We start from the raw sequence: 27,784 nt of genomic DNA, 5'->3' as shown, positions 1-27,784 counted from the left end.
ATCCATTGAAGTTGAAAAGTGTCCCCGGATTCATTGAAAAAAAATCTGGTAACCTTATTTTAAATGTGGGGTTTCTTTTTTGCTTTTTAAATTTTTTTATCTGTAAAACTAGTGCCATCTAGTGTCTGATCCACATTTGGAAATAATTAGTGACTAATTACAATGTTTTGCATGATAAATTGTAATTGTCACGAATTTGTTGTATGGAATGCAACAAAAAGGCCATTATATTGCACCTTAAAATTTTCTTTTAGCTTTTTATAATATAGTTTTATTGCTTTCCAATATATAACAATTAAAAAAGAAAGAAAGGAAAGAATACAAAAACAAAACCCCAGCTTTTAGCTTTTTAAAGAATGTGCACCAAGATGTATATTTTGAATGATTTATTGACTTTTCTTTTTTGTATGTTTGCTCAAGGAAACTTTGCCCCTTTGGTTGTTCATTTGAAAATTTATTTCCTTGCGTCTGTAGAGATCATGCAGGAAAATCCATAAGCCACTTTTAGCCCTTTGAGGAAAGAAAAGTTGATAAGAGTGATCAAACAAACAAACAAGTACAGTAGATGGAACAATCAAATAAATGCAGATCATGGAAATTATTTGCGGTGGGGGTTGTCAGGTGAAGAGTGGTCTTTCATGAAATGGCTGAGATGTTTATTTTTCTTTCTTCTAATTTCTAGACTTCTTCCCAGCCAAACTGCCTGGAATCTAAAAGCATATCTAAACTTGGTTTGCTTGCTTGCTTTAATATGAACAGGGTAACCTCCTTCAAATTAAAGTATTTTATTATTGCATCTGATTAAGCACTCTAGTCTACAAATAATAATAATAATAATAATAATAATAATAATAATAATAATAATAATAATAATATATTATTTATACCCCGCCCATCTGGCTGTGTTTCCCTAGCCACTCTGGGCGGCTTCCAACAGAACATTAAAATGCAATAATCTATTTAACATTAAAAGCCTCCCTAAACAGGGCTGCCTTCAGATGTCTTCTAAAGGTCTGGTAGTTGTTTTTTTCTTTGACATCCACAGGGTGGGCGCCACCACCGAGGAGGCCCTTTGCCTGGTTCCCTGTAACTTGGCTTCTCACAGTGAGGGAACCACCAGAAGGCCCTCAGCGCTGGACCTCAGTGTCTGGGCAGAACGATGGGGGTGGAGACGCTCCTTCAGGTATACTTGTGCTTGTGCCATAATAAATCTGCCTTTGTTGCACTTGCTTGTTTAAGCAATCCTATGCACACTTGTTTATTTCTTACATTTATATCCACCTGCCCTCGAAGGAGCTTCTTCCCCTCCTCATTGTATCCTCACAACAGCCCTGTGAGGTAGGTTAGGCTGAGAGACTGTGACTGGCACGGGGTCACCCAGTGAACTTCACAGCTAAGAAGAGATTTGAGCCCTTGCCTCCTAGGTCTTGGTCACTTATTTTTTTAATAAACATATAACAACAAACAACAACAACAACAATTTATGAGGCGTCCTAATGATTAAACCTGTATAGAATTGTGCTGTCAATGTTACTATTCACTATGGATTTTAGAATTTGGGAGGGATAAGAATCATATTTTGTGCATGTGCGTGTATAACGTCTTTATTATGAAACATCTCTGAAATCAAAAACTTGCTGCTCATCCCAGAAATTTCACCCTGCTGAGCCTGCATTTACAATTCCCCGTTTTCACTCTCAGCCAGCAAACTCCTCCAGCTGCACCTAACTGCTTAATTCAGGGCAGTGAATTCACATCTTTGTTCTGAGCATGCTCCAAACTTTTGGGCATGCTCAGTAATGTTTATTTATTTCTTTTATAGCAGCAGCAGCAGCAGCAGCAGCAAAGCCGTGTGATTCGTAGAAGCCGGTAGGAGAACTTCCTAGGCTAGGCCAGGTGAGAGAGAAGTGTGCACTGTTTTCATGTGTCTGCTGCCGGTGGTTGGGTTGCACATCGTACCAGATTTGTTGGCAAAGGAGGACACAAGTTCCTTCTTTGCAGGAAAGGGCTCTTGGGGAATGGAAGGTCCGAGTGACTGATCATCTGTAATAATGCAGTCCTTAACTGTTTTCTAAGGGTTTGCAAGCTGCTCACTAAGGGTATGCCCTGCACAGGGAGGAATGCCCTGAAGCAATGGTGTTTCTTTTTTAAAACAACAGCAATGGTATTTTCATATTGGTTCAAGACAGTCTAGGAAGACAGTTTGTGTGCAAAATGCAAAACTGTCGCTGTCAGTGTCTGCAGGAAGTGTGTACCTAGAACAGCAGTAGCCTGCACAACTCCTTTAGTTATGGCTGGTGGAGTGAAAGTCACAAAGTGGTTTGTCCGCTTCTTTTTCAGGCTGAAGGGCTGTGGTTTGGTTTGGTTTGGTTTGGTTTTCAAAGGCAGAGGAGAAGGAAAGGAAGTGGTAGAAGTGCCTTGTGCAAGAAGTTGTTGAATCTTGAGGGTGATTTCATGAAGTTCTTTGAAAACACAAACACTTAGGGACCCAAGGAAGCAATGGACACTCTGCCTTTGAAATGTGAAAGTCAGCAGATATAGATAGATAGATGGATGAGATAGTCATTTGGATTTATAGCCCACCCTTCACCTCAAGGTTACTGCAACTCAGTAACAGCACTATCTCCCTCTCGCCCAAGACCTGGGCAAAGATGTGTATTTGGACCAAGCCACAGTGAACAATGATGGCACTAGATGTTTGTTGGCAGGGAGGGACCACCACCGAGAAAGTCATGTCATGGGTGTGTGTCCTGCAGGCCTTAGAAGGCAGCAAGCACTGCTAATAGCACCGATTATAATATCCAGGCAGGTGCGTAAGGAAGGAGTCTTCTCTCCTTCAGATATCTGGGGCCACATGTCTGGACTCCACCTATAACCGTGGTGGTATCATCTTGTCCCCCATCTATTGAGTATCTGTCTAATATCTACATGAAGCCATTGAGAGTGGCCATGAGGGAATTCTGAGCAAGGTGTCACTAGTACATTAATGATACTCAGATCTATTTCTCTGTAACATCTGAATTAGGAATGGTTCTGGTCCAGCATCCTGTTCCATCTAGTGACCAACCAGATGTATCCAAGATGCCCACAAGCAGAGCATAAAGGACAACAGCCATTTCCTCTTACAGCAGCTTCCATTATTGTGGAAGTATATGCCATATGCATTTACTTACTGCATCATGAAATCCATAGAGGCTTCCCAGAGCATAGGCTCTCCAGCGTGGCTTGAAAAACAAATACAGCCGTTAAAAGCAATAAGAGATTTTAAGAACTAAAAATGCAGTCATGAGGCCAGGTATGTGCTGTTGGGAGCCTGTTTATTTGTCTTGAAGCTGAATGTTTGCCAAAACTGTTTGCATACTGTTCTTGAAAGAACAATAGAAAGTTCTCTGTGTCCTGGACTGTAATGGTTTGGTATTAAGAGAGGGCTACTCAACATCTCAGATGCGGGTGGCGCTGTGGGTTAAACCACAGAGTCTAGGGCTTGCTGATCAGAAGGTCGGCGGTTCGAATCCCCGCAACGGGGTGAGCTCCCGTTGCTCGGTCCCAGCTCCTGCCCACCTAGCAGTTCAAAAGCACGTCAAAGTGCAAGTAGATAAATAGGTACCACTCTGGCGGGAAGGTAAATGGTGTTTCCATGTGCTGCTCTGGTTTGCCAGAAGTGGCAAACGCCAGCTCCCTCGGCCTATAGAGTGAGATGAGTGTGCAACCCCAGAGTCGTCCACAACTGGACCTAATGGTCAGGGGTACCTTGACCTTTAGCCAAGAGCAGATCAGAATTATAGTGCTGAGGAGGGAGACTAACCATGCTGTTTTTAGGATTAAATCTCCCTACCCCAGCTGCTACTTTCCCTATGGGACACCCAAGTTTTCCTTCATCGGGCAAAAAACAGACTGGGACGGGGGTGGGATTTTCTATTAAGAAAACTGTGCATGGGCTTACCCTTTACGTCAAAGTGCAAGTAGATAAATAGGTACCACTCCGGCGGGAAGGTAAACGGCGTTTCCGTGTGCTGCTCTGGTTCTCCAGAAGCGGCTTAGTCATGCTGGCCACATGACCCGGAAGCTGTACGCCGGCTTCCTCGGCCAGTAACGTGAGATGAGCACCGCAACCCTAGAGTCGGACACGACTGGACCTAATGGTCAGGGGTCCCTTTACCCTTTATCTTTACTCAACATCTGCTTATTTTCCTGTCGCAACCAGGGTTCTTCTCTTTCTTTGACTCCACCCCAACCGCTCTATGGCAGCCCAGAAGAAACTGCAGGGTGTCGTGGCTGCCACTGTCACTCCAATGACTCAGGATGGGTAAATATCTCCTTGGCCTTCAAAGCAACGGCAGTAAGGTTTGATGGGCTCTTAAATAAATCACAGACACAGATCACGATTCGTTTTATCATATCCTTCATTGCACATGTATTCAACAGAAAGGGGGGAATTGGATTTAAAATGGCAATGATTAACCAGTGCTTTGGGTCTTGGCATCAAATTTTGGAGCACAACTTCTCTGCAACTTCAAAATACTAAGTTTTTGACCCTCTTAAGCAGATAGCTTGGCTCACTTGCTTGAGTTATCTGCTTGCACTGCTTCAGAGGCAGTGTACTACTTATTTGCACCTGGACCGTTATCTCTTCCTTTCCCATTCCTCCCCTCCACGTGGGCACTACTGCTGCCTCCCCTTCTTTAAATTCCTCAGAGCAGGGACCTCTAGTATGTGTGAAATGCATAACTTACAAAGTTACTCTGTATGGCTCAGTGTACCTGGATAGCACTTACAATTACAACCAGAATTCAAAGAACCACTCCACTAGGGCATGTCTAAGGCTGATGGGACTTGCATTCAGAAACATCTTGAGGGCTCTTGGATGGCTGACCTAAGGAGTCACCATTTATCTATGGCAACCACTTTTGAAACAGAGAGGTGTTTCTAAAGCAATTTGTGAAGTGGCGCTGTGTGACCTGCTGTTTGAGAGAGGAGAGGGAACTCAACACCCCAAAGGTTGCACACAGTCCATTGCAGATGCCTGAAGTACCTCTTTAGCTCCTCGCCCAAGAGGGCTCTTTGGAAGGATCCTGATCTGGAGCAGGTGTTTGGAGCCAACGCTTTGCAGATATATTATTCTAGTGTAGAGTAGACTGCATTATCCAGTTTCCAGTGGCCAACCCAATGCCTGCTGGTTGCTGGAATTCTTGCAAGTAATGCTGGACTGGGTAGACCTTGGTCTGATCCTCTCATCTGTTCTTAAGCAACCATGCATGCTTGGGCAGTCATTGAACACAGATTAGTTAAACCTTAACTGTTAAGATTGTGTACTTAGGATCTCTTGCCTGGTAGGTGAGATGACAGGCATTCAACAGAGTCAGCAAAGACTCCCTGCCCGGTGAATTCCAGAAACTGCCTGCATATTTAATCACTTCCACCTAAAGTTCAGAAGGACCAGTTGCTCACTTTAATGTAGGTTTTGGTTGTATCCATGAATTTGTTTTTTATATTTAAAAAATCATACTGTATATGCTTTTTATGTTGTACATTGCTTAGAGATTTTATAAATATTAAGCATCTTATAAATACTTCTAGATTAAATGCAATAAATATAAAACCGTGGTATTTCTAGTAAGAAGGAAAAAAAGTAGACTATAGAAGGGTGAAATTGGCCCACCATTGGAATAAACCATAATGGTAGCCCCCCCCCACACCCCCATTTAACAAAAGAAAACTAAATTTAAAAAACAGAATCTAGCTTATTCCTGTGCTGCCTCTCTGGCTTCTGGAGCCCTGCACAACCCGGCAAGCTTAAGATCAAGAGCTGAACGGGACTACCCAGAATTTATCAGGAAGGACAGTGTTGTTGGTCAGCCATTCTCTTTTCAAGAATGTGACCCATCTTCACAGATCACTAGTTTGCTTCTGTCAGCAAGGGGTGAGACACTTATTAACAACGTTGACCTTGGTAGAAACAAGTGAGGTGACCTTGGAGCCAGACACCCTGTGGCAACGATGACTTGGCCCAGAACTTCCTCCTGCTTCTGTGGCCATGCAAATGCCTTTCAAAGAGGCAGGACGGACTTCCCTGAATGTTCGTGGGCCGTGGACTGGGGGCTTCTTCCAACTGAGTGGGAAATGGGGGCTTCCCTGTTTGGTTTGCTGCTTGCTTTGTCTGCAGAAGCCCCACTTGGACCAGCAGCTAGATGGAACAGAGTTTCCGAGCCCTCTGCTCTTGGCAAAACCTGGTGACGTCAGACAGACGGTGTTTTCCTGCTGCTCCCATTCAGAGTTGGAAAGCTATCCGGAAATAGCAGGGGGAAAACAGGAACAAGGAATAGACAACAGCTTTTGCAGCCTGCAAAACACGGTTGAACGTTTTCATGCGGTGGGCTCTCATTTCTTTGGCCTTCTGGTTTCTGTTTTTTGTGTCATTTGCGAGAACACCAGAAAAACTGTGAATGGAAACAAAATTAGTATGGCATTAGCGTACTGCAGGGAGTGATGCCTTTTATCATATGATTCTATGATCTGTCTAGCAAGGGAAGATTGGTTGTTCAGGTTCAGTTTTCATGTGTGCATGCCTGGCACTTTACATTCTGGGTTTTTCTTTTCAGTTATGGATATAGGTGATCATGCTTCCTGTCTTGTGTTCCTTTCTCCAGAGAAATCAACCTCTCTGTGATTGGACAATATGTGGACTACCTGATAAATGAGCAAGGTGTGAAGAATGTATTTGGTAAGATATAGCTTATGAGACCATTTGCTTTTGTGTGGACTGTCTCCTACACAGAAAAGGATATCATTTCAGCCCCAGACACCTAAGATGACACAATATATTGTGATAACTTTATATTACCTTCAGGATCAGAGGTACCATGCTTCTGAATGTGTCAGTTTGGGGAGCAACAGCAGGAGAGTGCTATTGTATTCTAGGCTTTCCAGAGGCATAGAATTGTAGAATTGTACAGTTGGAAGGGACCCCAAGTGTCATCTAGTCCAGCCCCCTGCAATGTCGGAAGGCATCTGATTGGCCACTATGGAAAATGGATTGCTGGCCCTTGGTCTGATTTGATGCAGCAGAGCTCTTCTTATCAAAAGAGTCTATGCACAGTCTGGTAGATAACAACATGGCTGCCCATATTCACTCCAGGGAGGCCTACGACAAGTTAAATGGCTAATTTATTGTTGCAGTGTGTGGTTTTTGTAGGTACTTGTTTCTGAAACAGAGCCTTCTCCATGGAAGTTTCTGCTGTGATAGGCCCCATGTGCATGCTTCCCCAAAGAATTGTGGGAACTGTAGTTAACGGTGCTGAGAGTTGTTAGGAGACCCTTATTCCTCCTCACAGTGCTACAATTCCCAGAGTTACCTGGGAAGAGAGATTGATTTTTTAAAACCTCTCTGTGAACTTTAGCCCTTGTACCATGGGCCAACAGATCTGACCCAGTATAAGGCGCAAGGCTGGACCAAGACATTTTGGCCCCTGAAGTAAACCACAAAATGGTGCCCACCTCACCCCCTCCAGGGAAGAAGGGCTGAGCCAAGATCTACATCAGGAACAAGGGGGAGGGACTAAAGATCTACATTGAGATAGATGGTGGGAAGAGATCAGCAGTGCCTCCTATTGGCCAAGAGGCCACTGTAGAGGTGGCATGGGGTGTGCCGTGTGCTGCTGATGCTGCCGCCGCAGGTAATACATTCCTTGGAGGCCAGAACTGCTGCCCTTGTGGATTCTCCCGCCTGAGGCAACGGCCTCACCTTTCCTCATGAGTGGGCCGGCCCTGATAAGGCAGCTTGCTATGTTCCTGCAACGCACCCCATGAGCTGTGAAGCAAGCCTTCCTGCAAACATGCTGAAGTAATCATTCCCCCCCACCCCCCAAAAAATAATTCTGTTCTTTCTGTGTGTGCAAATACTTTCATTTTTTCCTTTTTTGGTCACAGTAAATGGAACTACAGGAGAAGGCCTGTCCCTGAGCGTTCAGGAGAGGAAGCAGCTGGCAGAAGAGTGGGTGACTAAGGGCAAAGATAAGTGAGTAATTCCGGGGGGGGGGGGGGCGAGGAGAGATTGGTGCGTTTCATGGAAATCACTGGCTATCTAAGCAAAGACAGTTGGTTGTGAAATCAGTGTTTTGTTTCCTTCCTTTTTTTTCCCCTTTAAAGGCCAGGGAGAGGGGAACACTTTATCAAGACTACTGTCGAAAGTAACAAGCTGCAGTATGTTAATGTCTGTCTCTCATCTCCAGCAGATTTATTTATTTCTTCTTGTTGCTCAAACAAGGAAAATAAAAGTGGATATTTATAAGAGGAGAGCTGTCTGTCTTGTTTTTGTCTATACCATTCCTTGCAGGCTGAAAATAAGGATGGAGAGGCGGGATATGGGGAAAGAGAGAGAGTTCTTTCTTTAAGACAGAATGCTTGGGCTGCGATGATCCTGGTTCAGAGATGAAAGAATGGTTTTACCTTTTATGAGAGTGGAACAGATTTCCTTAGAAGGTGGTGGACTCTCCTTCCTTGGAGGTTTTTAAAGCAAAGGTTGTATGGCCATGCATCTGTCATGTGTGATCTAGTTGAGATTCCTGCATTGCAGGGGGTTGGACTAGATCAGTGTTTTTCAACCACTGTTCCGCGGCACACTAGTGTGCCGCGAGATGTTGCCTGGTGTGCCTGGCTTTAAATCTTGCTAAGTGAAGGCACAAATCTTCAGAGAAGAGTTTCTGGGGCACTCCTGAAGGGCGGGTGAGTGTGACTCAATGTGCTCCTTTTCCCCTACAAGTATTTGCAACATGGGCTACAGATTTTGACAGCGTTCTACTTTTGCTCTGTGTTCCATTTTGCTGTTCATCTTTCTCTTTTAAATACCTGCATTTCTGCATAAATATGCCTTTACTGGGCAAAATGGCATATATCCCTATGTTGCATGTTGTCACATGTGATGAACACACATCTGTATGCTGATGTGTGTGCCCTGAGAGGCTAACTGCACATTAAGTCCCAATGTTCTCCTCCTCCTCCTCCTCCTCCTCTTCTTCTTCTTCTTCTTCTTCTTCTTCTTCTTCTTCTTCTTCTTCTAGAAGTTGCTTTAGAACAGATCATTTGAAAGCAAGTGAAATGCTATCAAGGGAGAGGGAAAGCTGTGGAGCAGTTTGGACTGAAGATGTCTGAGGAAGAAATCAAGTGTCCTTTCCTGCTTTTCTGTTAATTCTTAATTGCCTCTCAGTGAAGCAGATTTTCTATTCCAAGATATTAGATCGGGGGGGGGGGGGAGACGACTTTTTCAAGCCGAGAGGCTGCTTTCCCTCACACTCTCTATCCCCCATTCAGGCAAGCAAGCAGCATTGTCATGGCTCGGGGGCACATCCCACCCAGGCAAAAACAGCTGGAGACACGGGGTTGAGACCTTATGCAACCCCACCCTGATATAGAGAGAGACATACATGCACACGTACAAACACATGGACCTGGTTTTAATACATGAGTTTGTCCTCGACAAGGTTGCAGTTAAATAGATATTATGAAATGCTTGCAATGCAAACTGTCAGCAATATGACTCTACACACACACACACACACACACACACACACAAACACGCTTTCCTCTTTTCTTTTTTGCAGACTAGATTACGTGATTATTCATGTTGGCGCATTCAGTTTACCAGAAGCAAAGGGACTGGTGAGTGTGTGGTTTTTAATGTATTCCCCCCCCCCCCCGTTTTTAACCTACATGAATCATTGCATTTCTATCCCACCTTCCCTCTAAGGAGCTCAAGGTGGCATACTATACATAATTCTCCTCCTGCCCATTTTATCATCACAACAACCCTGTGAGGTAGGTTAGGCTGAGTGTGAATGAGTGGCTTAAGGTTACCCAATGGCAGTGAGCTTCATGGCTGAGTGGGGATTTGAACCCTGGTCTCCCACATCCTAGTCCAACACTCTAACCATTATGCGACATTGGCTTCCTTCATGTCAGTGCAGGGTTAAGAAGCTACACTTGCTGAAAATCCGCCTCCTATGAAGGATAGCAGGTCTTCTGGCCCCTCTAGAGCAGCCTCTCTCCCAACCTGGTACTCTCCAGGTGTTGTTGGACTACAACTCCCATCATCCCTGACCATGGGCCACGCTGGCTTGAGATGATGGATGTTGGAGTCTGACATCAGTTGCAGAGCGCCAGGTTCAGGGAAGCAGCATTAGGGAGAAAATAAGGTGAGTGTATGGTTGCAACAAATTAAGTGGGTTACAGCTATTTAAAAAAAATTAAAGTGTTATTTGCATTGCAGATACTTGGAGTAGCTGATTGTTTGTGTATGATCACTGCAGATGATCAAGACACATAAAGCCCTCCGAAAGAATTGCTTTGCAATCAGAATATCTCCTTCTCAAAACAGCCAGGAATGGATGGCTATAAAAACAATACCATCAGGAGATCCAATTATTTTATATATATATATATATATATATATATATATATATATATTCATTCCCATTGCGTGCGCGCGCGACACCACCTTGCTCCGTAACCGCTGCACCAAACAGCATCAAATTAGGACAAAGCGTAACATGACCATCGAGGAAGGATCTAGCATAATAAAAATTAAAAAACCACACCTGTCATGCCTAAAATATAGAATAAAGGCAAAAAAATTGGCACACACATTACGTGTCACCAGCAACAGAACTGAAGACTCCAACAGCATCCAATAGAAAGGTGGATTGTCTGTTGACGTCATCAGACCTGCGCCAAAAAGAAAACCCCGTCCACCATTTTATAACTGCCATCTGTAAGCACCCAAGGACTTTCTGACACAAACTGCTTAGTGGAAATGTGGAAAAAAGACGGAGCAAGAGGCAGGGCAGTTGCGGAAGAGAGGGGGGAGGAAAAAAATGCGGGAGAGGTCGCAGTGAGTAAGACTGGCTCTGAGGAGATTTTGTCGCTGTGGTGCGTAATTTTGGGACTGGGATGGGGGAGAATGCTCTTTTTAATGGCGTAGAGCATGGAGCCAGTTAATTGTGAGGAGGGGGGTGTTTGGGGGGGGTTGCGCTTTTACAGTAAAAAAAACCAGAGCAAGGCCCGCAGTAGGCCTCCATAAAGTGCCCAGTGCCCTCACTTAAAATGGCCGCCGCAACTTCGCATGATGAACACACACAGTCCCAAGTGATCAATACCACCGGACCGGCCCCTTGCTGACCCCTACTCTACAGGGACAGGGAAGAACGAAAACAGGAGCTTCCAGAATACTTTCGGGGTCATAATTTAAAAAAGAAAAAAAAAAACACAGCAACGCGTGGCCAGGCAGCTAGTTTGTATATATAACTCTAGCTGGGGAATTCTCATGTACAGGTAATTGGGGAACAGACAAGTGACCTGTTCCTTTTCTAGCACTTCTGTGATGGTGCCCATCTCTGTGGGTATAATTTCTTTCCTTCCTTTTCAGGCTAAGCATGCAGCAGAAATAGGAGCGGATGGCATAGCTGTCATCGCCCCCTCTTTCTTCAAACAGGTGAAGAAAGGTGAGGAGGCAGGTCCCCCTGTATTATTTGCCCTCTTTCCATCCACATCCTTCAGTACTGTGAAGTACAGGGTTGGGATGTGCAGCGGTGAAGCCAGAAGATGTGGGCTGTTTCTGTTAACTGCTGCATAATCAATGCCTTGGCAGTTACTTTTCAATTTACATTCCCTCTTTGTATTCTGTGGGAGTGTAGAAAAGCCACAAAATGTGGCATTGGGGGCAAATTCACCTTCCAGTGGATCCCTGCTTCCATTTGGAAAGGAAGGAAACCAACTTTGCAGTCCTTGTGGCTTGGAACACACAATTGGAAAGGATCAGGGAATGGACCTTGTAAAATCTCAGAAGCCAGACTGGTGGCTGAGTAAGAATTCCAGTGATCAGGAGGTGAGGCTTCAATGCCTTCCATAGCTCATTGCTTCTCCTCTTGACTCACAGGGACAGAATAAAGTATGCAAGATGAGCATGATAAATTATACAAATTTGCATAATTTATATAGGCTGCAAAAGCCCATTTTTCTTTGCACAGATTTCAGGTTACCTTAGCCAGAATGTTTTGGGAGTGTGTGTGTGTGTGTGTGTGTGTGTGTGTTCTTTTAGTGCAGAGCATGCCCATCCATGAATATAGAGGAAGATAAAAGAAATGGCTGTAGGTCCACCTCTGTGTACCATGCAAAAGGATGCATCTAAGCTTTGAACATACTTAGTTAACCTCCTGGGAAGTTTCCTACTTTTATAGAGCCTAGACTCGCATCTCACAATTCACAAATAATGAAGATATGGGCCTGCAGTCGTTTTGTTCTTGCATCTTCCAGCATACATTTTCTTTACCATATTCTGTGCTAATTTGAGATGCTACCATCATTTATCCTCACTGACATGAATCAGATGAGCTCTGGCGGTTTGGGAATCCCAGATGAAAGCCTGGAACAATCCTTCTCTCCTTTTCGGTCTCTCCACCTCCAGCCACGTATTTATTTACAATTGGCAACCTAGCTGGGAAGATGAAGACCCAGATGAATTAGCGACTACGGCACCCCTTCAATAGTGGACCAAAAGTCCCTTTTAAACTGTGTGTTGGATGGGGGGGGAATAGTTGTGCAGGCAGTTTGGAGTTGCTACTTGCATGTCACATAGGCCTACGTTGCACATGAGGTGTGTGCTCTTCAAAGTTTCAATTGCTTTCCTTGTCTTCTCTTATTTAGATGCTCTAGTTGCCTTCTTGCGGGATGTTGCATCTGAAGCCCCAGGCATCCCATTCTATTATTACCACATCCCTCCCCTGACTGGTATAAAAAGTAAGTGTTACTAGTCTAGACCATCCTAATTACATCTCGGGGAGGGGGGGGGAGTTGGACTCAGCAGCTCTTTCTGTGTATGTTTGGTGTTTTAACTAATTTAGGCAAATGTCAAATGTGCTTCAGAATGTAGTGGTGTCAAGATAGCCCCAGATCTATTGTACTAGTAAAGACATGGTCTAAGGAGCATAGTAGAAGCTACCGTATTTTTCGCTCCATAGGATGCACTGGACCATAGGGCGCACCTCATTTTTAGAGGAGGAAACAAGGGGAAAAATATTTTTCTGGTTTTCCTCCTCTAAAAGCCCTGCTTTTTTGAGGATCAGCTAAAAGTTTTGCAGCTTTTTTTGCAAAGGGAAAAGCCCTGGGTTTTTGAGGATCAGCTAAAAGTTTTGCAGCTTTTTTTGCAAAGGGTAAAGCGCTGTGTTCTTGAGGATCAACTAAATGTTTTGCAGCTTTTTTTGCAAAGGGAAAAGCCCTGGGTTTTTTTTGAGGATCAGCTAAAAGTTTTGCAGCTTTGCAGCGGACGCCATTGCGGGTGGTCGTGGGTTGCTTCGGCTGCGAAGCACCCAGTCCATCCCGGGGGTTAGGAGCCCTGCTACCGCAAAGCGGGGCTCCGGTTGGGGTGCGGGAAGAGCGTCCCGCACTCTGGGCTCCCCGGCTGTGCCCGTTGTGGCTCCGAACCCTTCCCCCGCTCCCCCTGTAAAGGGGGAGTGGGGGTGAAGGGACGACGGAGCCGGGCTACAGGGGAAATGCCCCAACCGGGATGCAAATGCGGCGGCTAAGCCTGTGATGAGCGTCTAAGTTCTACCTGTCATTAAGGAGCTGATAAGAACCCAGAGGCTGTGAGTAATTGATTGACTCTTTGTTTCTTTGGAATGCTCTGGGGGAAAGAAGAAAGGCAGCCCGCCTCCCTCCCTTCGGCTGGCGAAAGAAATTAACTCTTTAAGTGACTGCTGCCACAACAATCAATAGAAAGTATTTGGAATTTGAAAACTGAGTCTGTTGAGATCTCCCTTAGGGGGTTAATTGGGGGAAAAATATCTCCGCTTGAAGTTTTGGTCTTTATACTCCTGCTTCGGAGAAATGGCGGCGACTTGGTGTGTCGTAGGAAAAATTTGAAACAAAGGAAGGAAGAGACAGGAACTGAAATCTGACACTCACCCTCTCTCTTAAAATGCTGGACTTCGCGCTCACACTGGCATCGAACTCATATTTAAAGGATGAGGAAAAGCTCATTATTTTGCAGATGGAACTGCTTGATCGGAAACTACAAGTCTTGAGTGGAATTATCCATAAAAAAGATCTACTTTCCACAGAGGAGGCTTTTCAAAAGTTCTACACAATGGAATCATGCCTTGGCAAAGAGCTGGGAGGGGGGCTTGAAAGATGGTCTGAGATGGCTGGGCAAATCCGGGAAAAGCAACTGGAAATGGGAAAATTTACAATATCCAGACCCCGAGGTGGCAGCTCGGGGGCAAGGGACATGGAATCAGAATTTTTACAAGAAGAAGAAGCAAAAGAAACGGAGGAGCCCAGAATGCAGATGAGAAACGCCCTGAGGCTCGATGCGGGGTTTGCTGTGGATGCAGCCTGGATCTGTGGACACTTGGAGGAAGACAATGGGAGATTTGGCGCTGGAGAAAGACAGGGAAAGACAATGGACAGAGGGGGAGTGGGTTGAAGAATTAAATGTATAATCTAAATGGTCTGCCATGGTATCCGAAGTCGGAGTGTGAAGTCTGTTAATGATAAGTTTATTTTAAATAAGTAAGGAGATGTTGAATTTTAAGTTAAAAGCAGCATGATAAAGGACAGAAGAAATAAGTTTAGCTATAAGAATATTTGGTTACGATTTAAGGTATAATGCAAAGATTGAGATAAGTATGTTTTCTTTTTTTTTAAGTAAAGTTAAATTTTCTACAGAGAAAAGTTGTTAAGGAAATAGTATATTGAATTAAAACTGAAGGTGAAAAGGCGGGGGAAGTCAAGCGTCAAGATTCAGAACTAGAATTTTTTTTTCTTTGTAAGGTTACAAATAAGAAGAAGAATCCTGACTTTATGTGTATTTGTATTTGTTTTTGTATTTGTAGGTGTGGGGTTGGGTTTGTGTTATATTATGAAAATGTTAATAAATTCTGTTTAAAAAAAATAAATAAAAGTTTTGCAGCTTTTTTTGCAAAGGGGGAAAAGCAAAGCTCCTTTTGCAAAGGGGGAAAAGCAAAGAGGGAAAGCCCCATTTTATGGGGTTCAACTCACATTTCTGCAGCTTCTGAAGGAAAGGGAGCCATTTCTACAGTTTCCAGACAGATAATCTAATCAGCCAGTCACATGTCCTGGGGAAACAAACAACCTCCCACTGCAGCACATTCAACAAAGGAGGGCGGGGCTGAAAGGGAGCTGGGACTCTTATCTCTCTCCCGATCTCTTGCTGATCAGCTGCTGAGTGGGGTCCTTTCAACACCCCCTTTTCTCTTTGTAAAATAAAAAGCACTATCTGCTTTTGGCCCCATGGCAATTTAGCTCCAGGGACCACCATTCACTCCATAAGATGCACAGGTATTTCCCCTTACTTTTTAGGAGGAAAAAAGTGAGTCTTATGGAGCGAAAAATACGGTAATTCCATCTTTGGATATAATGTTGCTGAACTCACTAGAACATTATGGTTGATGTGTACTGGTGATTAGGGGCAGATCTGCACAAATCATTTAGAGCACACCCAAGAAACATTTATTGTAAATAAGTTTTTATTGATTTTCACAATTGAATTCCACATTTTATCACAATAGTACTTCCCCTGTCCCCTGTTGCGCTGGCAAAGAATGACGCGATGGACAGGATGGTATCAACGGGAAGGCGCCCACGAGCAGCGCCCACGGGCCCCCTTTTATTGGCAATCTTACATAGTGGTTAATGATTAACCCTCAGGCACAGTTTCACGAACCAAATAAGGAAACTCCTCACCCAAAGGTGGGAACCCCCACCATATAAGGAAATGCTCCTGCCCTGGGTTCCTTTGGTGACACCCCCAAACTCCTCCTTTGCGTACGTCCTCTTTCTCCATGCCTCTCTCACAAGCACCCCTCCCGCTGCTCATCTTGTGACTTTCCACTACTTTTCCAACCATTCCTTTGTTCTCCTGTCCTTGCCAACACGTGCATCCCCATCCTGGCGCTCCTGTCAGCGTGGCTTGCCAGCGCTGTTTCTCTAACCTTCCAGGTTTTAGTGTGGCTTGCCAGCGCTAATCTAACCATGATCCCCACAGTCCCCAAATTCACAAATACCTTTTTCAAAACCTTGTCTTTGAGGTTCTTTAAACCTCATGACTTCCCTCCACTCCCTCTTCTTGGTTCTTTATATAGACAAAATTATTCTGCATTTCCATATTCATGCTTAACCAATTATTATTTCTCTTATTTTATCCAAATTTCTACTGGTTGCAAGTGTTTATTGAAGGCCTATTGATGTTTCAACCTACTTGCAATACCCTGCAATTGAACAACAAACATTTCCCATTCTTTTTCCTAATTTTAGCATACTCCAACTTTCCCATCAGCAGACAGTATCCATAAGTATCATAAAGAAAGATTTAGTAACCTTTTCACTTGCAAATTGTTTCCATGCAGTGATATTTACCAATAAGACGGGGATGGACTTCCTTTTTACTCCTCCATCTGATTCCGAATTCCACCTAATTCCGAAAGTAAATCTTTACCTTTCCATTGGCTTGGTAGTAATTTTTGGAAGATCTCTGCTTCAGGCTTTACCTGAGGCTTCGCTCCTGCGGAATTGTGATCCCGCCATGACCGCAGGCTCGATCGCCGCTTCCTCCCCCCTCCCCATACTTTCCAGCACAAAAGGAGTTTGGGGGTTGCAGGAGAGCCCCTTTGCAGGCTGCTGGACCTCTCAACACCATGAACACCCTCTCAGGGCTTTGGGGGAGGGTGCTCTTCATCTTGGCGCTTCCCCATTTCTCAGCGGGGCTCGAGTCCGTCAAATGATCAGACTCACGCTCCTTTCCACCATCTGCAGAAACCGGAAGTGCACCCAAGACACATTTGAAGCACATGACTTTCCTCAAATAGTGCTGGGGAACAATGTTGTTTGTTAAGGATCATGGGAACTGTAACACTTTGAGGAGAAACCACAGTTCCCATGGTTCTTTAGGGAAGTCATGTGCTTTAAATGCACAGTGGATGCACTTTGAAAGTATGGTGTGGATCAGGACTAAGTTCCATTGTTCATACATATGCCAGTATTAGAGGGCATTATCCTTGTCTATATACATTATAAAGTATATAAATTTTGAGCCAGTGTAATGGCCAAGGTTTCCCCTCAAATACCTAGAGGAATGGTAGCTTTGTGAGAGTGCCAATAACCGTCTGTTAAACATTGTTTTACCTCCCTCTTGGCCCACAATTCCCAGAGTTCCTGCTCTGAGGCAAGAGGACGCCTGCAAAATCTGGTGTAAGATTATAGTGTATTCTGATCAAGGAATTCCATTTCTATTGCCTTCCACAGATAAGGAAGAGGGGACTTTTTGGGGCATTCTTCCCAGATTTACACCTTTTCACAAGAACACATTCTTTGTAGTGTATTTTGGGATAGATTCACAGCTTCTATTGTGATGTTTTCCTGCCAGATGTGGTCATGTACTTTGCCTGGTAAGACTTGAAAACTTGTTGATGTTCCTCTCTTTTGCTGTCTCTCTCTGTTCAGTTAATGCTGAAGAACTGCTAAATGGGATGATAGAACAGATCCCCACCTTTAAGGGGGTGAAGTTCAGTGATAAAGACCTCCTGGATTTTGGGCAGTGTGTGAAGAAAAATGATAGAGGCCAGTTTGTACTTCTGTATGGTGTGGATGAGGTAAGGCATTTCTATATTAATAACTCTGGTTTACTAGAATGGCAAGATGGCTTCCTAAAGTGATGTAACCAAGGAGTGCTTTTTGTGCTACTGGGGACATATTCTGCCTACCCAAGAGCTGCCATGATCACTTTTTGTTTTTGTTTTTTATGTAATTTTTTAAAATTAATTTTCAATTTTTTTAAACAATATTATAACATTGTATCACCTTTTACAAATTTTTAGCTCTACCGAGCTTTTGACTTCCCTCTGTTCTGTCACCTGGTTTTTATAAAACACATCTTAGAACCACACATTTATACCATCTAACTTCTACATTTAACTTAAATTATTTAGAATTTAAAGCACAAGTAGAAAGTTTCTTCTTTTAAACGTTGCGAACTTTACCGCAGTCCTGCTAGTGTCTTTATATGTTTACAATGGTTGCCTATGTATTCAATAAATTTACCGTACTCCATTCTCCCTGGAAGACTTGGTAACTCTGGTTTCGGATTTTCCCCATCAGCTTTGACAATTCTGCATAGTCCATCTCTTCGTCTGCCATTCCTCCACTGTTGGTAATTCTTGCTGTTTCCACTTTTGGACTAATAAAGTTCTAGCTGCTGTAGTGGCATACATGAACAATTTCTGGTCAGCTTTTGATATTTCCACTCCGGTCATCCCCAACAGGAATGCCTCCATTTTTTAGGGGCCATGATCAGTTTTTGAATACTGTCCTCCCAGCAACAACTTGTTCTACTGTTTTCTCAAGGAAATAAAATATGTATTTTTTGTCTTCCCCTAACCAGCAACTCCTGGGTGCACTCGCTATGGGAGCGACTGGGGCAGTTGGAAGGTCAGTCTCTCTTTCACAGCACAAACCTAACTATGTCTACTCAGAAGTAAATCCTATTGCATTCAGTAGGACTTACTCCCAGGTAAGGAGGGTTAGGCTAGCAGCCTCAGTCATCTTTCCATGGATGAGAAAGTATGAGTTCCAATGCCATGTCTTCTGTAGCAAAGAGGATCATTTTGCAATTCATTTTTTTTCTGGCTGCTTTTAGCACTGCACCAGCTTTTGTTGACACAGTGGTACCCCATGTTACGTACGCGATCCGTTCCGGGTTGCACCACATAACCCAGGCGTACGTAACGCAAACGAACAAAAAAAAAAGGAAAGAAAAGAAAAAACCCAGAAGTTTGGGGGGTTTGCGCTTCTGCGCTTGCGCGAAGTGCACAGAACGCTTCTGCACACCCGTGTGCACCTGCACGTCATGCGCGCTACGTGGAGGACTTCTGGGTCGCAGAGGTGCGTAACTTGAATGTACGCAACACGGAGCGTATGGAACACGAGGTATAACTGTACAGCTGAGTGATGAGTAAGAAAACTTTCATGTCTGAAAGTTTTCTTCTTTTTATTGTTATAGCTCAGAGGTTCCCAAACTTATTTGGCCTACTGCTTCCTTTTCAAGAAAAAAACCTCCGTGCCCCCCCCCCCCCAGAAATGAACAAAGAGAAAGATTCTGTGACAAATTTGCGTTCTTTTATGTATCTATATTGCTACATATGTCCTACAACATAGTAAAGAAAGATGTTGTAAATAAGACACCTTATTCATTGCACAACAGATGAAACATGTATGAATGGTTTTTCAAAACTGGGCAAGGAGTGGCTCAGTCCAGTCCACCTCAGGGACGGGGCTGGTGCAGCAGCCTGCCTGCCATTGGCCCAGTTGGTAGGCAAGCTGCGACCGGGTGAAGCCAAAAAGGTTCACCCAAGCCTGGGAAAACTCACCACCTCCAGGACAACTGCCACCTGGGAGGCATTGTTGCCATCCTGCAATGGCGCCCAAGCTGGCGGTAAGCGTCATTACACAATAGATGTAACATGTACGAATGGTTTTTCAAAATTTTATTCTCTTCTTTCTTTATGCTTCCACCGCCCCCTTATTTTGATTCAATGCCCCCAGTTGCACCTGAGGCTACTACTGTCCTCCGCCAGATCATTCCAGTGCCCCCAGGGAGCGGTACTGCCCACTTAGGGAAACACCTGTCTAGCTTTTTGGCTGCAAATTCTGATTATCTGTACCTTCTGCCCTTTCCTGCTGACCATATTAGAGTAAATAGCATTGTGGCCAAGGGCCCATTCACATTCAGCACGCTAACGCTTTGGTTGATTGCTCTCAACCAGATATGTTTTGCACCCTGCTTGGGTGTTTTCGCCTGGCAGGGAGGGTGTCCTTGAACTCGGATCATGTCTCTTCCTTGCCTGGATGGAGAAGGATAGGAAGAAAGCAGCCTCTTGTGCAAATGTTGCATTTCTTGTTCCACCCATTCTTGCCTTTGGCCCTGGCCACCACTGTCATGTGGCCCCTGGAAACTTGTCTAGAAGGGAATGTGGCTCTGAGTCTGAAAAAGTTCCTTACCCCATTTAGGATGGTAACCATAGAGGGCACACTCTGTGCAGTAGCATCTCCCCTCCCACTTGCTCCCTTTTAATAGCTTATTACGTGTGACACGCTACTCTGCGCAGTAGTGAGTCCCAGTTTTGCACTGGAAGGATACCTTCAGATTTGCTATTCTGCTCAATCGATTCTAGCTATGGTGGGACATATTAATACTAACTCTGCCTTTGCACTGTTGGCTTTTGTTTTTGTACAGCACCTATAACTATCTGGGCAAGGCAAATAACTCAATGCTGGAAGCTTTTGCCAATGGAGACCTCTCCTTGGCACAAAAATATCAGGTATGATATTTCTAACTGAAGCTGATTACAGGGGGTCATAGTATGATAACAGATCCCTCCTTCCTTTTGTATACGGGTAACTCCCAACTTAGGGACCCAGGTGGCGCTGTGGGTTAAACCACAGAGTCTAGGGCTTGCTGATCAGAAGGTCGGCGGTTTGAATCCCTGCCACGGGGTGAGCTCCCGTTGCTCGGTCCCATCTCCTGCCTACCTAGCAGTTCGAAGGCACCTCAAAGTGCAAGTAGATAAATAGGGACCGCTCCAGCGGGAAGGTAAACGGCGTTTCCGTGCGCTGCTCTGGTTTGCCAGAAGTGACTTTGTCATGCTGGCCACATGACCCGGAAGCTGTCTGCGGACAAATGCCAGCTCCCTCAGCCTATCGAGCGAGATGAGCTCCGCAACCCCAGATTCGGACACGACTGGACCTGATGGTCAGGGGTCCCTTTACCTTTACCTAACTCCCAACTTAACACTGGCAGCCCAGGATCTCCATACACTTTCCAGGCTTGCACCCCAGAGAGGTCACCTTGGTGCTACTAGCGCAGCCATTTGACTTCACCCCTGGAAGTGTACTCCATTGTCTCTCGAGACAAATGAAGGACAACAAAACAACTCTATTCAGCTTTTCACACATAGACAAAAAATAAATAAATTAAGGGGGGGCATGGGGGGAAATGGCAACCCCACCCACCATTTAACCCATTGTGTTTTGACGATACACAATTTTGGCATTATGCGCTATTCCTGGAGTATAACCCCCGCCCCCCGGTAAGTTGTACAGTACAGATAGCACACTCTAAAAGTAGTGCGCATCTCCCCATTACCCTTCACCCAGCTTGGGACAATGGGAAAATGGGAACAGGTTTCTTGACATGTATCACTTGCTGAATGAGGAGCACCTATCCTGTATTTGCAAACAGTTGGTGTGGGACCCATATGACCTAGCTGGCACTCTGCCAAAAATTTAAATAAACACTCTCATTGCACCCACCTCAGACCCTGTGTGCACTTCCCTTCCCAATCCTTCATTGTTCCCTCTCCCCTTATTACTTGATAACACTATGTATACCACCTCCAGCTGCCCTACACTTTTTTTAAATTACCTATAATAAAATCAATAAACTTATTTTCTGTCTTTTAGTACTGTACCCAGGAAGTAATCAGCTTTTTCATTGCACAGGGTAGGTACCTCAGTAGACTGAATCCTTTTCTGACCATCTGACATGGTTTATCCAACGTGGCTTGAATGCTTCTGAATTTCCTTTTTTTTAAAAAAGCTTTTATTGTCCAAGAAGTGCAGATATGTTCTGAAAGACCCCATTCAACTCTCTCTCTCTCTCTCTCTCTCCATTTTTCCTTTGCAAATTACCCCTTGCACTTTCTTCAAATGTAGCTTTTCTCATGGGCATAGCCTTCCCTTCTGGGGAGGCTGTCAACCTTCCCCCTATTCCAGCTATGGCTGGAATAAGGGAATTTCCCGCAAAAAAGGGGGGAAAGGTTGACAGCTATGGCATAGCCAGGATTTTTGTTGGGAGGGGGCAGAACCTCAGATTTGTATTGGTTTTTATTGATTTGGGGGGAGAGCTTCCCCCTGCCCCTCCTTGGCTACGCCCATGGCTTTTCTCCTACTGCTTTGATTTTCAGACCTCGATTTCTTTTCCAAATACATTTCTTTAAAATATATATAATATTACTGTAAGATTATAGTAACAAATTATTTGTACTCAAGTGCTTACACTAAAGCACATGTACTAAATGCTAACCATCTAGCAGCTTGTACATTTGAACTATGCCTCAGATTTCATCTGTATATATTCCATTGTGTATCTATTTGTAATATTATCTTGTTCGCTGCCATAAAATTTAGCCAGATTCCCCAAATGTTTAGCAACAGTAATGCTCCATGTCCGGCAGTAAATACATATGTGATATAGTCAGCCCTAGAATTTTGAGATCTTGTATGACATTGTCATGTTGAATCAGTAAGTTCCCGTGTGGAATCTCACCTCTGTTTTTCTGTCAAAAACATTCAATAATTAAAGGTTGGGGACTAGTCGGTTGGCTAAAAGACTTCCTGAGATGCAGTAAATCATAGAGTTTCTCTCCCCCTGCTTTTTTATGAAAAATTATTTTAGTCACATCCCCACTATACATTGTAAAGCACTCTTGTAACAGTTTGTGGCTTCTCCCAAAATCTTGGAAACTGTCATTTAAGGGTACTGGGCTGACACAGCTACGATTCCCAGCACCCTTAACAAACTACAGTTCCTAAGATTGTCCATGACTCTTGAATTGGTATGGGTGCTTTAAATGTATGGTGTGGCTGTGACCTTCACCATCGACTACAGAGTGGGGCAGAAACTTCGTTGTGGAATGATTTGTGTCCTTTTTTCTTTTGGCTAGGCTTTGGCATTGCAGAGACCAAAGCAATCGTGACTCTGCTTTCAGGGATACCCATGGGTCCCCCACGACTTCCACTCTCAAGTGCCTCTGAGGAGTTCATTGCCAACGTAAAACCCAAATTGGAGAGCCTGAAGAACTGTTGCTACAGCTGACTTTAAGCATCCAATGTGGGCATAGGAACATGGGCCACGCAACTTGGTGAACAGGTCTCACTTGCATACTTGAGATGCATCCTGACTGCACAGCTTCCACGAGGAAATTACTCAAAGACTCCCTAACAGGGACCATGCATTGATACCCTCTACGTTGTTGGACTCCAACTCCCATTAGCTTCAGCCAACTTGGCCAGCGGTCAGGGATGATGGGAATTGTAGTCTGAAAACAGCCGGAGACCGAAGTTTGGGAAACACTGAGCTAAAGCTAAAGCCATCCTGCCAGGAGGTCCAATCTTTAGTAAGCACCTAGAGGTGATTCCTCATGTGTAGATCCAATAGTGGGACTCAAGCCTCTTGCTTCAAAATAAGTGCTTTCGAGGAAACAGGTCTACGGCTGGAGATGAGGCCAGGAAGCCTCTCCACCCATCGGGGAGCCTTATACTGAGTCAGACCATTGTTAACACTGATTGGCAGTGGCTCTCCACTCCAGGGTTATCCACTATGTTTCAGAGGCTGTGACCGGATCCTATTAACCACATGTGTTGGGAATGCAAGTTTGTACAAACTTTCAGAAAACACTTCTTTCTGAGTTCTTTCTCGTTATGGGGCAGGCACTACAACCTGATCCTAAGCTCTTTAAAATTTGTTTATTGATGACAATAAGGATTTAATGCTGTAAGACCTGCTAATCTTGATGATCACCGTTAGACAGTTACTGGCAATTACCCAACATTGGAAGATAGCTACCATCCTGAATTTTGAGGTGTGATGGGATAGGATGCAGAATGTAGTCCTAATGGAAAAACAAAGAAACAATTCAGAACACTGCAGAAAACAAAAAGCTAGGATAACTTTTAAAGAGTTTGGTATATGCTTATTCAACATGTTGTGAAAGACAGCGTTGCTGTGTTGCCACCATCAACTCATAGTACACTTCAAAATAACCTGGTAAGAAGATGTACAAGAGACACTTGATCTGGAGAGATTAAAATGAACAGTGTGAAGTATTTTATAAACTTGCCTATTACTCACCTAACTGGAACGTATTAACATGCATGGAATGTCTGTGGGAGAAGGAAAGGGATTTCTTTGCTAAATTTACTTTCAAAACTGCAAAAAAATAAAGTCTTTTTTTTAAAAAAGTGGTGGTCAAAAGGTTTCTTTCATGGTAGAATGCTCACAAGTCTTCTAATTGATAAATGACTCTAAACAGGTTTTCAAATAACTCCATTAATTCTAGTTCAGAAACTGCTGCTGGACACAAATTGTAATGGAAAGTAAAGTGCCACAATAAATTTGTGTGGCCTGTTGGTGGTGGTGATGAGCAGCTGCTTTAGGCCACTTGTAAGTAAGGACAGGACCATGAAAGTACATTATAATTGTCCAGAACCTGCTATAGTTCATTGGTGATGAAGGTGTAGGTGACGAGCACTGCCCTGTCAGCCTCTCTTCTGAGCCTGTCTTGCAATAAATTATTCCCAGATAGCAAGTCTGGCCTTCTCAATCTTGTCTGCCTCCCCCTGGCCACCTGCCCTTTATTAGGTGAGAAATGCAGTTTAAGAAAATCATTTGGCTGTGTGTTTCTGTCCAACAAGTTGCAACAAATCTGAAGTAAGAAATATCTTACAAGTCCTGTGGCACCTTAAGAGCTGGCAAAATTATCATGGCACTTTACTGGATGCATAGGTGACGCTAGGCTTTCATATTCCTTGCCAAGCCTAAAATAGACAATACCACAATTTGGAACACTGGTTAAGAGAAGGGTGTTAGGGATAATTGTTGGAGCCTCTTCCACACCTGAAAAGTGCAGATTAAATTAAAAAAAATGTGTCTAGTTTTTACTTCAGCAGGTTAACACAGCTTACCCTTCTATCAGACCTCAGATTAAGACTGATTTTGACTTTTACAAAAACAACAACAACACCCCTTTGCCTGGATTAATACTACAAGAAATGGTTCAAAACTTTCCCCACAATTGGATAGTAATTAATCAAGTAATCCATTTTATAAGTAGCACAGAAATCCGCAAACAAGGGACGAAGTCACTAACTGCATTTGAAAATATTTTATATACAGTATACCACACCCTAGAGGTAATGGTCTAATTGCTTTAATCTATAAAGCGACTGTAAATTTCTCAACCTCAAAGCCCTCCATGTTGAAGACTAGATGAGAAAGAGACTTGGGAGAAGGGATTGATGATGGTTTGTGGGAAGGAATGTGGCAAAAAGCCTCCTTTTGAGCTAATTCTGCCCGAATAAGAGAAAACACCTTAAAGCTAACCCACAGGTGGTAGTTGCATCCCACATTGCTAAGCAAAATAGACAAAAATATTTCTCTGCAATGTTGGAGAAGTTGTGGGAATGAAGGAACATTTATACACATGTGGTGGAAATGCCTGTCGATTAAAAACTTCTGGTTAAAAATATTTCAGGAACTGGAACAAATCACATCTCAATCGATCAAATTAGATCCCAAAATAGCATTGCTTTCTATATTTGCAGATGAAGCACAAAATCTTAGAGACAAAGACTTAATTGTGCATCTTATAATTGGAGCATGTCTTGCTGTTGCTAGACATTGGAGGACATTAAACGTGAACCTATACCTGTATGAAGTTTGGTATGCTTATGTCTGGGAATTAATTTTGATGGAAAAGTTAACAGAAAGGGTACATGAAAGAAAACAACGTGAGAAACTACATAACTTTTACATAATGTGGCCCTCTTTTCTTACATATGTATCAAAGAAAGAACGTGCATTTAAACCACCTAAGACACATGGGAGGGACACAGGTGGCGCTGTGAGTTAAACCACAGAGCCTAAGCCTTGCTGATCAGAAGGTCGGTGGTTGGAATCCCTGTGACGGGGTGAGCTCCCGTTGATCAGTCCCTGCTCCTGCCAACCTAGCAGTTCAAAAGCACGAAGTGCAAGTAGATAAATAGGTACTGCTCCGGCGGGAAGGTAAACGACGTTTCCGTGCGCTGCTCTGGTTCTCCAGAAGCGGCTTAGTCATGCTGGTCACATGACCCAGAAGCTGTACACCGGCTCCCACGGCCAATAAAACGAGATGAGTGCCACAACCCCAGAGTCGTCCGCGACTGGATCTAATGGTTAGGGTTCCCTTTACCTTTACCTTTAAGACACATGGGAGCATGTGGAATTATATTTTTTAAACCAGCAACTGTAGAAATAATTTTTATATGATTATATTACGAATGTAATTATCTGGACGTAGTTGGGGCTGATTTTTTGGGGGAGGGAGTTAGGGGAAAACTGTATTTGATTGCTTGTATTTGATTATATGTTGTTCTTATATTCAACTAATAAAATATTCACAAAAAAGACTGATTTTGCCATGCAAGCATGTTGCTAAGAGCTCAGGAGTGCCAGACTCCACTAAATTCCTGAACTCGCTAAGTGATATAATTTAATCAAGCCTCCCGAACCCCTGGACCCAGTAATGGCTAAAATATATGCCAGGCTAGCTGCCTCATGAGCAGATGTCCTGAGTTGCATCCAACATTGGGGCCACTCAACTTGCCATCCACTGGGGGGGACCCCCCTGGCTCCCATCGGAGCCTGGCTCCAGCCGAGGCAGCTTCCTTGGAGTGGAGAGTCGGTGGCAGAGAGCTACCACTCCTCTCCTCAACTGGGCTGCACCATGTGCAGCCCCACCACAGCTGAGAGAGGCTGCCGGCTGTGGCACTTTCATCCCTGAGTCAAGCCTGACTCAAGGGGCGGAGAGTGGATGTGGCACACAAGGGATTGAGCACACCGAGTGTGATGTTCACCCTTGAGTGTCCCGCCTGGTTGCCTAGCACTCACCTGGCAACAGGGCGATGGGATGGGGGCCTGTGGCGGCAGGAGGCAGCCCCCTCAGTATTGGGGGTGCTGAGCCCCTTGCTCCAAAATATTGAGGGGGCTGAAGCTTCCACCAATCCCTATACTCGTGCCCCTGCTCATGAGGTAATTGCCTGGGAGAGAACAAAGGGAAAGGTTGATGGGCTGTTAAGAAAGCGAAAGATGCCAGATGCCAAATGGGTGGGTCTCCTCCTCCAGCTCTGAACAAAAGCCATTGTTAGAGTGTTTTAGAGTTGGCTTTGATGTGACCTGGAGGGGGGAAAGGTTGCAGGCTGGTAAAGGCAGCCAGCTGGAGAGAGGGTTAGAGCACAATGGTTGTAGAAATCCAGGGCTATGACTAGGACCAGGGCTATGGTCTAAGGGACGCAGGTGGCGCTGTCGTCTAAACCACTGAGCCTAGGGCTTGCTTATCAGAAGGTCGGCGGTTCGAATCCCTGTGACAAGTTGAGCTCCCATTGCTCGGTCCCAGCTCCTGCCCACCTAGCAGTTCAAAAGCACGTCAAAGTGCAAGTAGATAAATAGGTGCTGCTCTGGGTCACCAGAAGCGGCTTGGTCATGCTGGCCACATGACCCGGAAGCTGTCTCGGCTCCCTCGGCCTATACAGCGAGATGAGCGCCGCAACTCGAGAGTCGTCCGCGACTGGACTTAACTGGTCAGTGGTACCTTTACCTTTATGGCTATGAGAGAAACAAGACCCCCTTGGGTGTATATATGTAAATAAATAAACCATATATCATAAAGACACCACAGTCTCCAGTGTGCCTCATTTCCAAAAGGAAACAAACCCTGAGTGAGTGCTTGAAACAGAAACAGTGTGACCACCTTCATTAGTGCCAACTAAAAGTGAAAACGCAGCAAAAGCAAATTGGCTTTCTCTAGAGTTTCGTAGAACTCTGTCCTCGGTTAGTCCTTGAACAAATAAAGGATGCACATGCAAATGAAGTGAAATGAAAATGCAAAGGATGTACATGTAAATGAAATAA

General features: G+C 44.3%; 1 protein-coding gene across 2 annotated transcripts; it reads left to right on the top strand.

Moving 5' to 3' along the window:
* Positions 1–1,824: 1,824 nt before the first annotated feature.
* NPL (N-acetylneuraminate pyruvate lyase) lies at positions 1,825–23,522 on the top strand. Of its 2 annotated transcripts, XM_033151185.1 has the most exons (12): positions 1,825–1,896; positions 4,205–4,306; positions 6,648–6,721; positions 7,927–8,014; positions 9,597–9,654; positions 11,417–11,492; positions 12,694–12,786; positions 17,506–17,654; positions 18,443–18,489; positions 20,294–20,378; positions 21,520–21,559; positions 22,782–23,510. In XM_033151185.1, exons 2-12 carry the CDS (start codon positions 4,242–4,244, stop codon positions 22,931–22,933), a joined length of 927 nt encoding a protein of 308 aa, XP_033007076.1. In that variant the 5' UTR covers positions 1,825–1,896; positions 4,205–4,241; the 3' UTR covers positions 22,934–23,510. The 2 variants fall into 2 exon arrangements, with proteins under 2 accessions (XP_033007076.1, XP_033007077.1); XM_033151186.1 differs by lacking the exon at positions 21,520–21,559 and having other exon boundaries at positions 22,782–23,522.
* Positions 23,523–27,784: the final 4,262 nt, after the last annotated feature.

The sequence above is a fragment of the Lacerta agilis genome, chromosome 6 (genome assembly GCF_009819535.1).
Source record: "Lacerta agilis isolate rLacAgi1 chromosome 6, rLacAgi1.pri, whole genome shotgun sequence".
NCBI classification, from domain to species: Eukaryota; Metazoa; Chordata; class Lepidosauria; order Squamata; family Lacertidae; genus Lacerta; species Lacerta agilis.
The sequence above is the reverse complement of the archived record's forward strand: the minus strand, read 5'-3'. Positions and strand labels throughout refer to the sequence as shown.